The sequence below is a fragment of the Bombina bombina genome, chromosome 1 (genome assembly GCF_027579735.1).
Source record: "Bombina bombina isolate aBomBom1 chromosome 1, aBomBom1.pri, whole genome shotgun sequence".
NCBI classification, from domain to species: domain Eukaryota; kingdom Metazoa; phylum Chordata; class Amphibia; order Anura; family Bombinatoridae; genus Bombina; species Bombina bombina.
Window position 1 is genome coordinate 416473189 of NC_069499.1, and position 12811 is coordinate 416485999.

General features: G+C 39.1%; 1 protein-coding gene across 9 annotated transcripts in view; it reads right to left on the bottom strand.

Annotated features, from left to right (window-relative positions):
- The window catches only part of BAZ2B (bromodomain adjacent to zinc finger domain 2B), an 842173-nt gene that overhangs the window by 230739 nt on the left and 598623 nt on the right, over positions 1 to 12811 (bottom strand). For all 9 annotated transcript variants that reach the window (XM_053698336.1, XM_053698337.1, XM_053698343.1 and 6 more), the window contains one exon: positions 1462 to 1755. In XM_053698336.1, the coding sequence (XP_053554311.1) occupies positions 1462 to 1755 (294 nt within the window). The remainder of the gene's footprint in view (positions 1 to 1461; positions 1756 to 12811) is intronic.

Consider the following 12811-nt stretch of genomic DNA (forward strand, 5'->3'; position numbering starts at 1 on the left):
ATGCCATTTTCACAATTCCTACCTGTGTATTTGCATGGTCATCCAAACATGTTTATTGTTTAAAAGAATAAACAAACATATGATTACACAAAAAAACAAAAACACAAACATATCTTGATTACAAGTTTTTTTTAACAATTTACAATAACATTACAGCTTTGAGACTATTGTTATATTACTTTCCCAGGATCAAAGAATAGCTGGTATCATACTCTGCAATAGACTCCAATATTGCTAACAATTTAAAAGATAAACATGTCGAAACTGAAATGTGCATGAGTCCCTTTAAATAGAGTTTGGTACAAAAAGACTTCACAAGGAGCACTCGACAGCTGTGTAAGTTAGCATTTATTCATTTAATCATAAAAACAATGATCTGTGAATATTCAGCAACAAAGTTGGACTGGTGATAGGGGTTCCCCTGAACCTGCTTACGTGTTTCGGTCTGCTGGCTAAGTTTTACACAGCTGTTGAGTGCTCCTCGTGATGACATTTTGTATCAAACTCAGTTATTCGATGAGAGAGCACTCTCAAGCATATCACAGACTTATATATACAAGACTATGTCCCACAGTCAACACATGACCGGAGTCAGATGATGTCACACGCTTGGTGAGTTGGGGCCAAGGAACTGGCTTGTGACTGAAGCGGTAACGCAGCAGATCCAAAAGAACCGCCCTGGATGATCCACGGAGACGGAGGAGGATACAAAGGGCCACAAGTGTAACCAGAGATTTATCAATCCGTAAGAACAGTCCCAAGAACGTCCAGATTGTTGCATCCATGTGTGTCAAGGGACTTTTGAACTTTATCTAGTTCCCGGTGGGAGTCCTTAGCAAAAAAAGCCCGTATATACCTGCAGCAGTAGGTGCTGTACAATTGCTTGTTGTATGCATTTAAATAAGAGCATATCGTTTTATTAACAAAAGTGTTTCTAATAAAAGTTATTACTATTTTAAGTGGAATATGCACATATGCTCAGAGTGCACCTTGCACCAGTATTCAAACACCAAACCTTCTCAGAGAGTCAGCAGTGGCTTGTATGGTACAAATTAAGTCTTCAGTGATGCAATACATACCACCACCAGCTCTCTTGGCAGGTATAGTGTTCGAAGCCTGATCTTCTAGTCACAGATAGCATAGTATGTAGTAGTATGTATACCACTGAAACAGCAATAATCTTTACTAGAAGAATTTTTGCTATTGGAAGTATACTGCAAAAATGCTTCTATTGAAAATTGAAATTCATTCATGCACATTTCAGTTTTCACCTTTTTATCCCTTTAAGACCCAATTAATAAAGAAAAGATCTGAAAATGCCTTTTTAATGGGAAGAGTAAATATCTTAAATGGACGCAGACTACTAGATTAGGAGTGAAATCACATTATAATTCATTATAGAGTCCGAAGTTGACACAAGATGCTAAAATACACAGTAAATAAACTTAAAAATGCACATACCACATGGTGTACTTGGGCTGAGAGATGAAGCTGTAGCCAGAAAGTCTGGTGACTGAGTTTCAGGACAGTGTGCAGCTGAGGCAGATCCTGGGCTTTTTATGACTTGTAAGTTTAAGGGAGAAGAGTGAGCTGTAATACTGTTGCTTGTGCTGTTAACAGTTGGAGCAGACTTATTAAATTTTATTGGGGTTTTCTCGCCCTCCGTATCACTGTCGGATTCATCTTGATCTTTATCATCATCTTCATCATCATCTTCTGATCCTTCAGAGTCAGATTCGGAATTACTGTCCGATTCTGATAAAATACATAAATATGTTACTATATGTTGAATGACCCTGAGGAGCTTTTAAATGGAGTTTTTAAATTTGGATAATAACAAAATTTATGCTTACCTGATAAATTAATTTATTTCATGGTAGTGAAAGTCCACGAGCCATTACTACTATGATTTAACATCTGGCCACTAGGAGGCCTCCTAGTGGCCAGGAGCTGAATCCGAGGAGTAATGGCTCATGGACTCTCACCACTTAATGAAAGAAATGTTGATAATTTGTGTTCATGAAATGTAATATTGTACTCCATACTGTGGTCTTTATTTAACAGGTTTACATGTATTTGGTCACACTGATTTAAGTCAATCTATTCAGACTCATACATAGGTAAGAGAATGACCTATCACTAAAAAAAATGTGTACACAGTTTTTTGTATCACCCTACTCTCTGAGCAATCTGCTCACCCCAAATGCACCCACCAACAACAATTTAGCTCATATAATTCTCACAATCAGAGCAGAGGCTAGGGATGCATGAAGTAAAGTAAGTCACAGGCCTAGTTCAGCTAGACCACAAAACCCTTATGAATACAGGAAAAGCAAAAAATAATTGATAGTGCATAGGAATATGGTGTCATTTCAGGTAATAGAGAAAAGCTGCAGCTAATACTCAAAGATTCCTTTAGTATTCTATGATCTATGCAAAGAAAAAAAATAGCCAATTAATTGAATCAACAGCTGACAATGGCAGTTACAGCCTCAGGGCCCCATTTCAGAAGGGAGAGATTATAATGGACTGCAGGTAACCAGAACAACACTTATTACAGTGGTCAGAGAGCAAAGAACACAACATGTTAAAAAATATATATATATTTTACTAACCATTAAATCCTTTTTCATGTTCAGAGTAATAATCACATGATGCAGGGGTGATTGATTCTAAATAATTCACTCAATAGTCAGCCATCCACTTGATGATAGACAAGAGACCCCTACCACTGCTCTAACTCAGATATACAGTACAGACAAGTGAATGGCAGATTTGGAAGAGAAAAACAAAACAAAAAATACCAAACCAGGAATGGTGGGACTTCATGTGTTGTCACTTAAAAAAGGGATTAAACAGTGACTACAAAATCTGCACATAAAGCAAGTGCCCCACTGTGAAGTCTACAGCTCAATACACGTTTTGCACTCTCTGGCTCAGAGCCCTGTCACAGAGATATCAGTAAACTGGAGGAGTGGAGCTACTTTGTTTTGATGCTGGATCTGCCACGGTTTAAAGGACCATAGTAGAATAGCATAACCAGTAAATGCATAATAAAAAGACAATGCAAAAGCACTTTGAATTTTAAATGTGCAGATTTCTTTTTAAAACATTTTAAACTTAGTTCTATTTCCCTCCTACTGCATCATGTGACAGCCATCAGTCATTTACATAATGCATATACTTCTGTGAATCTTGCACATGCTCAATAGGATCTAGTGTCTCGGAAAGTGTGCATATAAAAAGATTGTGCACATTTAGATAATGGAAGAGAATTGGAAAGTTGTTTAAAATTCTGTGCTCTATCGGAAAGTTTAATTTTGACTTTAGTGTCCCTTTTATCAAAGATACGCTTCAACTCAGAAGCTTCTCAGGAGACCTTGAATTCCTGGTCACATGGGCAAAGCAGTAAGTAGTGATTGGTTCAAAGCAAAAGTGGAGCAAAACATTGGAATAGTCACCCCACAACAGCAGAAAGCTGTCACCCAGTACACTGTGTCACAATCAAGAATCCAGTGACTGGAAGTCTGTCTGAGGTGCAGGGGGTGCAGTAGTTATTTTGGAGTGTAAGGATTTTACTCATGTTATTTCACTTACATTATTTTGAACAAAGCAATTGGAAGGGTGAAAGGAATAGGGAAAAAATGTGCATGGATGCATTTCAATTTTGAACAGAAACATTTTTGCAATACACTTCCATTAGTAAAAATGCTTCTAGTAAACATTATTACTGGGGTTCTTTTTGTGTGTGGCATACGCACATATGCTGAGTGCTCCGTGCACCAGCATTCAGATACCACACCTTCTCACAGAGTCAGAAGTGGCGTCTGTAACAAAAAGTTAAGCCTTTGCTGATACAATAGATGCTCTACTCAAACGTAGCATATGTGCGTACATCATCAAAATGAACTTTTTTTTTAATTGAAGCAAGCTTATTTTTTTATCTATTGTCCAAGTTTATTAAGTGCATTTATTTTTATTGTTTGCCAAAGAACAAGGACATTTTCATAATGCAATTACGTTTAAAAATTTGTATAACTGTTTTAGTTCAATTAAAAATATATTAAAAAGGGAAAGTCTAGTCAAAATTAAAGGGATACTGAACCCAATTTTTTTTCTTTCATGATTTAGATAGAGCATGCAATTTTAAGCAACTTTCTAATTTACCCCTGTTATCAATTTTTCTTCATTTTCTTGCTATCTTTATTTAAAAAGCAGGAATTTAAGCCCATTTTAGGTTCAGCACCCTGGATAGTACTTTCTTATTGTTGGCCACATTTAGCAAACCAATAAGCAAGCATAACCCAGATTCTCAACCAAAAATGGGCCGGCTCTTAAGCTTTACATTCCTGCTTTTTAAATAAAGATAGCAAGAGAACAAATACAATTTGATAACAGGAGTAAATTAGAAAGTTGCTTAAAATTGCATGCTCTATCTGAATCATTAAATAAAAAATCTGGGTTTAGTGTCCCTAAGTGAGGTGCAGCCACATTCCTCTAAGCAAACTGGGAAAGGAGTTCACGTCTGGTTTTTCTTATCACCCTTAGGGAGACCTCCTCAGGGTCATATTAATTTGCATACGAAGAGAGAAGCACTCTACCAGGAACGAACAACAGCTCATCACGTAGTTCTATGGCGATTTCCCACCCAGGAACAGCCTCTTTTACAGCTGCCAGTACCTAAAATGTCGGAAACTAGCTAGAGAGTGGAGGGTTAGAGAGCCTTTTGGGAAGGATCAGGGAGGTGGGAAGGTAAGGGGGTAATCATACATTGAAGAAAATATGAATAATAAAGAAAACAAAAGTCTAAAACTGCATACTGGCAGAATATCTGCCAGTACCTAAGATGAGGGTTGACCAGTGGGGGTGAGGAAGGGAAGAGAGCTGTTTGAGAGGGATCAGGGGGTGGGAAGTGTCCGGTGGGAGGGTAATCTCTACACTAAAGCTAAAATTAACCTTACATGCTACCTGATTAACCCCTTCACTGCTGGGAAAAATAAAAGTGTGGTGGCACAGCTGCAATTACCATTCTTCTAATTACTAAAAAGCAATGGCAAAGCCATATATGTCTGCTATTTCTGAAGAAAGGGGTTCACAGAGAAGCTTTTACAACCATTTGTGCCATGATTGCACAAGTGGTATGTAAATACAGGGAGTGCAGAATTATTAGGCAAGTTGTATTTTTGAGGATTAATTTTATTATTGAACAACAACCATGTTCTCAATGAACCCAAAAAACTCATTAATATCAAAGCTGAATAGTTTTGGAAGTAGTTTTTTGTTTGTTTTTAGTTATAGCTATTTTAGGGGGATATCTGTGTGTGCAGGTGACTATTACTGTGCATAATTATTAGGCAACTTAACAAAAAACAAATATATACCCATTTCAATTATTTATTTTTACCAGTGAAACCAATATAACATCTCAACATTCACAAATATACATTTCTGACATTCAAAAACAAAACAAAAACAAATCAGTGACCAATATAGCCACCTTTCTTTGCAAGGACACTAAAAAGCCTGCCATCCATGGATTCTGTCAGTGTTTTGATCTGTTCACCATCAACATTGCGTGCAGCAGCAACCACAGCCTCCCAGACACTGTTCAGATAGGTGTACTGTTTTCCCTCCTTGTAAATCTCACATTTGATGATGGACCACAGGTTCTCAATGGGGTTCAGATCAGGTGAACAAGGAGGCCATGTCATTAGATTTTCTTCTTTTATACCCTTTCTTGCCAGCCACGCTGTGGAGTACTTGGACACGTGTGATGGAGCATTGTCCTGCATGAAAATCATGTTTTTCTTGAAGGATGCAGACTTCTTCCTGTACCACTGCTTGAAGAAGGTGTCTTCCAGAAACTGGCAGTAGGACTGGGAGTTGAGCTTGACTCCATCCTCAACCCGAAAAGGGTTGTTCAGTGGTGGTCGTCTTTCAGCCTTTCTTACCTTGGCCATGTCTCTGAGTATTGCACACCTTGTGCTTTTGGGCACTCCAGTGATGTTGCAGCTCTGAAATATGGCCAAACTGGTGGCAAGTGGCATCTTGGCAGCTGCACGCTTGACTTCTCTCAGTTCATGGGCAGTTATTTTGCGCCTTGGTTTTTCCACACGCTTCTTGCGACCCTGTTGACTATTTTGAATGAAACGCTTGATTGTTCGATGATCACGCTTCAGAAGCTTTGCAATTTTAAGAGTGCTGCATCCCTCTGCAAGATATCTCACTATTTTTGACTTTTCTGAGCCTGTCAAGTCCTTCTTTTGACCCATTTTGCCAAAGGAAAGGAAGTTGCCTAATAATTATGCACACCTGATATAGGGTGTTGATGTCATTCGACCACACCCCTTCTCATTACAGAGATGCACATCACCTAATATGCTTAATTGGTAGTAGGCTTTCGAGCCTATACAGCTTGGAGTAAGACAACATGCATAAAGAGGATGATGTGGTCAAAATACTCATTTGCCTAATAATTCTGCACACAGTGTAATTTCAGTGAGAAATCTAAAGTATGTGAAAAAGTAAAAAAACTTTATTTGATCGCATTTGGCAGTGAAACGGTGACATGAAATATACCAAAATGGGCCTAGATCAATACTTTGGGTTGTCTACTAATAAAAAAAGTATAGTTTTGATAGGTAAATTAAAAAAAAAACAAGGCTCTATTTCTGTTTAAATGGAGTGATGGCTAAAATTGCACTGGTCTTTTGGGTAAGTTTTAGTCTGAAATGTCCAGTCCTTAACCCCTTAATGACCACAGCACTTTTCCATTTTCTGTCCGTTTGGGACCAAGGCTATTTTTACATTTTTGAGGTGTTTGTGTTTAGATGTAATTTTCTTCTTACTCATTTACTGTACCCACACATATTATATACCGTTTTTCTCGCCACTAAATGGACTTTCTAAAGATACCATTATTTTCATCATATCTTATAATTTACTATAAAAAAAATATAAAATATGAGGAAAAATTGAAAAAAACACACTTTTTCTAACTTTGACCCCAAAAATCTGTTACATATCTACAACCACCAAAAAACACCCATGCTAAATACAGGCATACCCCACATTTACGTACACAATGGGACCAGAGCATGTATGTAAAACGAAAATGTACTTAAAGTGAAGCAATACTTTTTTTTCACTTCTCAATGCTTGTACTTCATTATAATAGTCATTTATAGGCATAACTGATATAAATAATACATTTATAACTAAAATAAACAGAATACTATAAGGTTAGGCCAAAAGAAAATATTTATTGCAAAATAAACAAAAAAATTTCTAAGCTTAGGATCAGCTTAGGGCAACAGAACATACAGTATTTACTGTACTGTATTGAAAAATAAAGACATTTTCTAAGCTTAGGGTCAGCTTAGGACAAGAGAACATAATTACTGTACTGTACAGTTTTGCAAAATAAACACAACATTTTCTAAGCTTAGGATCAGCTTAGGGTAAGAGAACATATTTACTGTACTGTACAGTATTGCAAAATAAACACAACATTTTCTAAGCTTAGGATCAGCTTAGGACAAGAGAACATATTTACTGTACTGTATTGCAAAATACTGTAAACACAACATTTTCTAAGCTTAGGATCAGCTATGAGCATTTATTCTAGTAAGGATGAAGTCATACTGGTATCTTCTGTTTCACAAGTCAACTCTTCAAAGGCGAGACGCTTTCTTGCTGGCGAATTGGGTGTACTACAAGTAGCAATAAGAGAAGGAGCAGGACTGGGTGGTGATGCCAGAGCTGGAAATGGACTGCCAGTTGATGATCTGGTATCCAAATGACTGTCTGTCGATGATGATGATCTGCGTGCTGATGGACTTTTAGAAAAGTAAGTCTCTATGGAGGTTTGAAGTGTAGCTTTCTTCTTTTCTCTGTAGATTTCTTTGTAACAGGAATAAGCCCCTGAAATGTTACCATTGACTGTGAAGCTTCTTTCAAAGTCCCTATCATGCTTTTCAAAAAGAGCCATGGCGCTATCAAGATGACGGAAAGCTTGAATCTTCTTCTTCTTCTCTCTCCTCTTCAAGTTCTAGAAGATCTTCATTGCTGAGGGGCTCAGTATGGGATGCAAGCAGTTCAGCAACATCTTCTGGCTCTACTTCCAGCTCTAACTGCCTTGCCATCTCTACAATATTTTCAGTAACATTAGCTACAGAATCATCAACGCCTTCAGAATCATCAGCTAACTGTGGGCATAATTTTTTCCAGGCCCTTTTCATTGTGGTATCCTTTATGTCATTCCAAGCATCTCTTACAGTTTTAATGCAATCCAAGATGTTGTAGCTTTTCCAGAATTTCGATAGGACTTCTTGCCCTGCACCTTCTTCTTTGTCTATTGCTGCAATACACTTACTGAATGTTCTTTTTAAGTAGTTTAACTTGAAGGCAGCTATGACACATTGATCCATGGGCTGCAGTAATGAAGTGGTATTTGGTGGTAGGAATTCCACTCTAATGTTAGGGTTGAGCTCTTCTAGTGTTCGAGGGTGTCCAGGAGCATTATCAACAAGCAGCAAAATCTTGAAAGGGATATTATTGTCTTTGCAATAAGCTTTCACCTCTGGAACAAAGCAGGTGTCAAACCAATCCTCAAAAAGGGCTGCAGTTACCCATGCTTTTTTATTTGCCCTCCAATGCACTGGAAGTCTAGTTTTAACGTAGTTCTTCAAAGCTCTTGGATTTTGAAAACGGTAAATAAACAAAGGCTTTAGCTTTAAGGTATCAGAAGCATTGCCACCTAACAGAAGGGTTATTCTATCTTTAGCTGGCTTGTAGCCTGGCATTGATTTTTCCTGTCTTGCAATGAAGGTTCTTGCAGGCATCTTCTTCCAGAATAGACCAGTCTCATCCACATTAAAAATTTGATCCATGGAGTAGCCTCCATCTTCAATAATTTTTGCAAATTCACTTGGATAGCTTTCTGCAGCCTCAGTATTTGCAGCAGCTGCCTCTCCTTGTACTTTGATGTTATGTAGATTAGACCTCTTCTTAAACCTATCAAACCATCCACGGCTTGCAACAAATTCAGCATCCTTTGCTGCTTCACCTTTCTTAGCCTTCAGGTCATTGAATAAGCTTAAGGCTTTACTTTGTATAATTGCCTGGTTTACAGGAACATGGCGTGTTGTCTGATTTTCTATCCAAAGTATTAGGAGTCTCTCCATGTCTGCAACAATGCTATCCCTTTTTCGAATTGTTGTGGTGTTAACAGGTGTAGCACTTTTAACTTCTGCAACAATTTTTTCTCTGTTCTTCATGACTGTGTTAATTGTGGTCCTAGTGAAGCCTAGCTTTCGGCCTATTTCAGCTTGAATTACACCTTCATCATACAATCTAATAATTTTAAGCTTCATATCCAAGGTAATAGATTTACGGCATTTCTTTTTATCTGCCATTATCAGCTCTAGGTGCCAAGCGTGTTACAATCAGTACTGTACGTGTACTGTATACAGTATATGTTCCCCAAAGTTCTATGTACAAGTAGTGGTACAGTGCAGTATTATGGCAGGAATAAAACAGCAATTTGGGTGCAGGAATCTTCTATACACAGTGTGTGCCAAGCGTGTTACAATCAGTACTGTACGTGTACTGTATACAGTATATGTTCCCCAAAGTTCTATGTACAGAAGTGGTTTCAGTGCAGTACAGTATTATGGCAGGAATAAAATAGCAATTTGGGTGCAGGAATCTTCTATACACGATTCACTTTTTAACTTCACTTGCCAAGTGCGCAGCTTCTACACAGTGAGCGGAAACCCCACCTCTTCCTGGTGCGCAGCAACATCTTCCTGGCGCGCGGCAACCTCTTCCTGAACCATAGAGACTAACTGTTTCATGTGCGCAGGGGCGGGTTTGTCCGTTCTCGCGAGTGTCCGTAAAGAGAGGGTCCGTAATAGCTATGTACGTACTCGCGAGTGTCCGTAAAGTGAAGGTTCCGTAAAGCGGGGTATGCCTGTAGTTTCAAAATTTTGTCCTGAGTTTAGAAATACCCAATGTTTACATGTTCTTTGCTTTTTTTGCAAGTTATAGGGCCATAAATACAAGTAGCACTTTGCTATTTCCAAACCACTTTTTTCCAAAATTAGCGCTAGTTACATTAGAACACTAATATCTTTCAGGAATCCCTGAATATGCCTTGACATGTATATATTTTTTTTTAGTAGACATCCCAAAGTATTGATCTAGGACAATTTTGGTATATTTCATACCACCATTTCACCGCCAAATGCGATCAAATACAAAAAATCGTTCACTTTTTCACAAATTTTTTCACAAACTTTTGGTTTCTCACTGAAATTATTTACAAACAACTTGTGCAATTATGGCATAAATGGTTGTAAATTCTTCTCTGGGATCCCCTTTGTTCAGAAATAGCAGACATATATGGCTTTGGCGTTGCTTTTTGGTAATTAGAAGGCCGCTAAATGCCACTGCGCACCACAAGTGTATTATGCCCAGCAGTTAAGGGGTTAATTAGGGAGCTTTTAGGGAGCTTGTAGGGTTAATTTTAGCTTTAGTGTAGTATAGTAGACAACCCCAAGTATTGATCTAGGCACATTTTGGTATATTTCATGCCACCATTTCACCGCCAAATGCGATCAAATTGAAAAAAAAGTTAAATTTTTCACAATTTTAGGTTTCTCACTGAAATAATTTACAAACAGCTTGTGCAATTATGGCACAAATGGTTGTAAATACTTGTCTGGGATCCCCTTTGTTCAGAAATAGCAGACATATATGACTTTGGCGTTGCTTTCTGGTAATTAGAAGGCCGCTAAATCCTGCTGCGCCTCACACGTGTATTATGGCTAGCAGTGAAGGGGTTAATTAGGGAGTTTGTAGGGAGCTTGCAGGGTTAATTTTAGCTTTAGTGTAGAGATCAGCCTCCCACCTGACACATCCCACCCCCTGATCCCTCCCAAACAGCTCCCTTCCCTCCCCCACCCCACAATTGTCCCCGCCATCTTAAGTACTGGCAGAAAGTCTGCCAGTACTAAAATAAAAGGGTTTTTTTTAAAATTTTTTATTTTTTTTTAGCATATTTACATATGCTAGGGTGTAGGATCCCCCCCTTAGCCCCCAACCTCCCTGATCCCCCCCAAAACCGCTCTCTAACCCTCCCCTCTGCCTCATTGGGGGCCATCTTGGGTACTGGCAGCTGTCTGCCAGTACCCAGTTTGCAAAAAAAAGTGCTTTTTTTATTTTTGTTTGGCTTTTTTCTGTAGTGTAGCTTCCCCCCCCACACAGACAAACCCCCACCACCTTGCTGATCTTTTTTTTTTTTTTTAATATTTAGACATTTATACATTTTTTATTAATAAATTTTCTGTAGTGTAGCGGTTCCCACCCGCTCCCTCCCCGTGCACGCGCCCGCCCCCGCCCTCCCGTGCACGCGCGCGCGTCCGTGCGTGCCCCCGCTCATCCCCGCCCACGATCCCGCCCCCCCTGCACATAACCAGGGCCATCGATGGCCGCCACCCACCTCCCGGTCCGGCTCCCACCCACCAACGCAGGGAGCCACCGATCTCCGGTGCAGAGAGGGCCACAGAGTGGCTCTCTCTGCACCGGATGGCTACCAAAGGTTATTGCAGGATGCCTCCATATCGAGGCATCACTGCAATAACCGGAAAGCAGCTGGAAGCGAGCAGGATCGCTTCCAGCTGCTTTCCACACCGAGGACGTGCAGGGTACGTTCTCAGGCATTAACTGCCTTTTTTTTGAGGACGTACCCTGCACGTCCTCGGTCGTTAAGGGGTTAAAGGGGTTAAAGTGGTGGCAGCATAGATAGTTTTTAGAGAGTGTGTGTGTGGCATTAAAGAGACTGTTTGTTAACCCTTGCACCCACTGAGCTAAATCACAAGCTTGTCTGGAGTGGCTAGACTGTGAAAAACTGCTTAATGTGGAAAGGGTCTGTTAACCCTTTCTGTGACAAACTGGTGACTGTTACAGGGTTGGTGAACCCTGTAAGTTACACTATTGTGTTATACAATATAGATATGTTTTTTTAATGGGACGTGAAACCCAAAATGTTTCTTTTCATGAGTTGGACACAGCATACAATTTTAAGCAACTTTTCATTTTACTTCTATTAAATAATTTGCTTTGTTCTCGTGGAATCCATTGTTGAAAATAATATCTAGGTAGGTTCAAGGAGATGTCTGCAATGATCTAATGGGAGCTAGTTACTGATTGGTGGCTGCACATGTATGCCTCTTGTCATTGCCTCGCCTAATGTGTTCAGCTAGCTTCCATTAATGCTCTGCTGATCTTTCAACAAATGATACTAAGAGAATGAAGCACATTTAATAATAGAAGTAAATAGGAAAGTTGTTTACAATAACACAACAGAAAATGTTTGGGTTTCATGTCCCTTTAAAAATAAGTATATCATAAAAGTTAATAGAAGCAGCTGTAGACAAATAAGAGTTATGTGAAGATGCTGCATGGAGTCCTGCAGCTGTGCCAGAGCTACCGAAAATAAGTGAGAGAGCGAGTAAGAGTGCTCCAGCAGGTAGTATAAATGGATATGTAGCAGTAAACACATAAAAAAGCAGAATGAGTAATCCTCTGTACATAACAGTACAGCAATACATTTTGATGCAAGAGAAAAGCTCCTTCTAGTAGCTCCATAATAAAAAGTGTGGCCAATGTTAGAGAATTAAAATCTGGAGAAATGTGTGGGTAGAAAGGAAAAATGTTACCCACGGTCACAGATGCGATAAGGTGTGTGTGAGTGCAAGAAAGCTGTCCAACTCTTATCCCAGGTGGCCATAGGAAAAAGGAATATGGG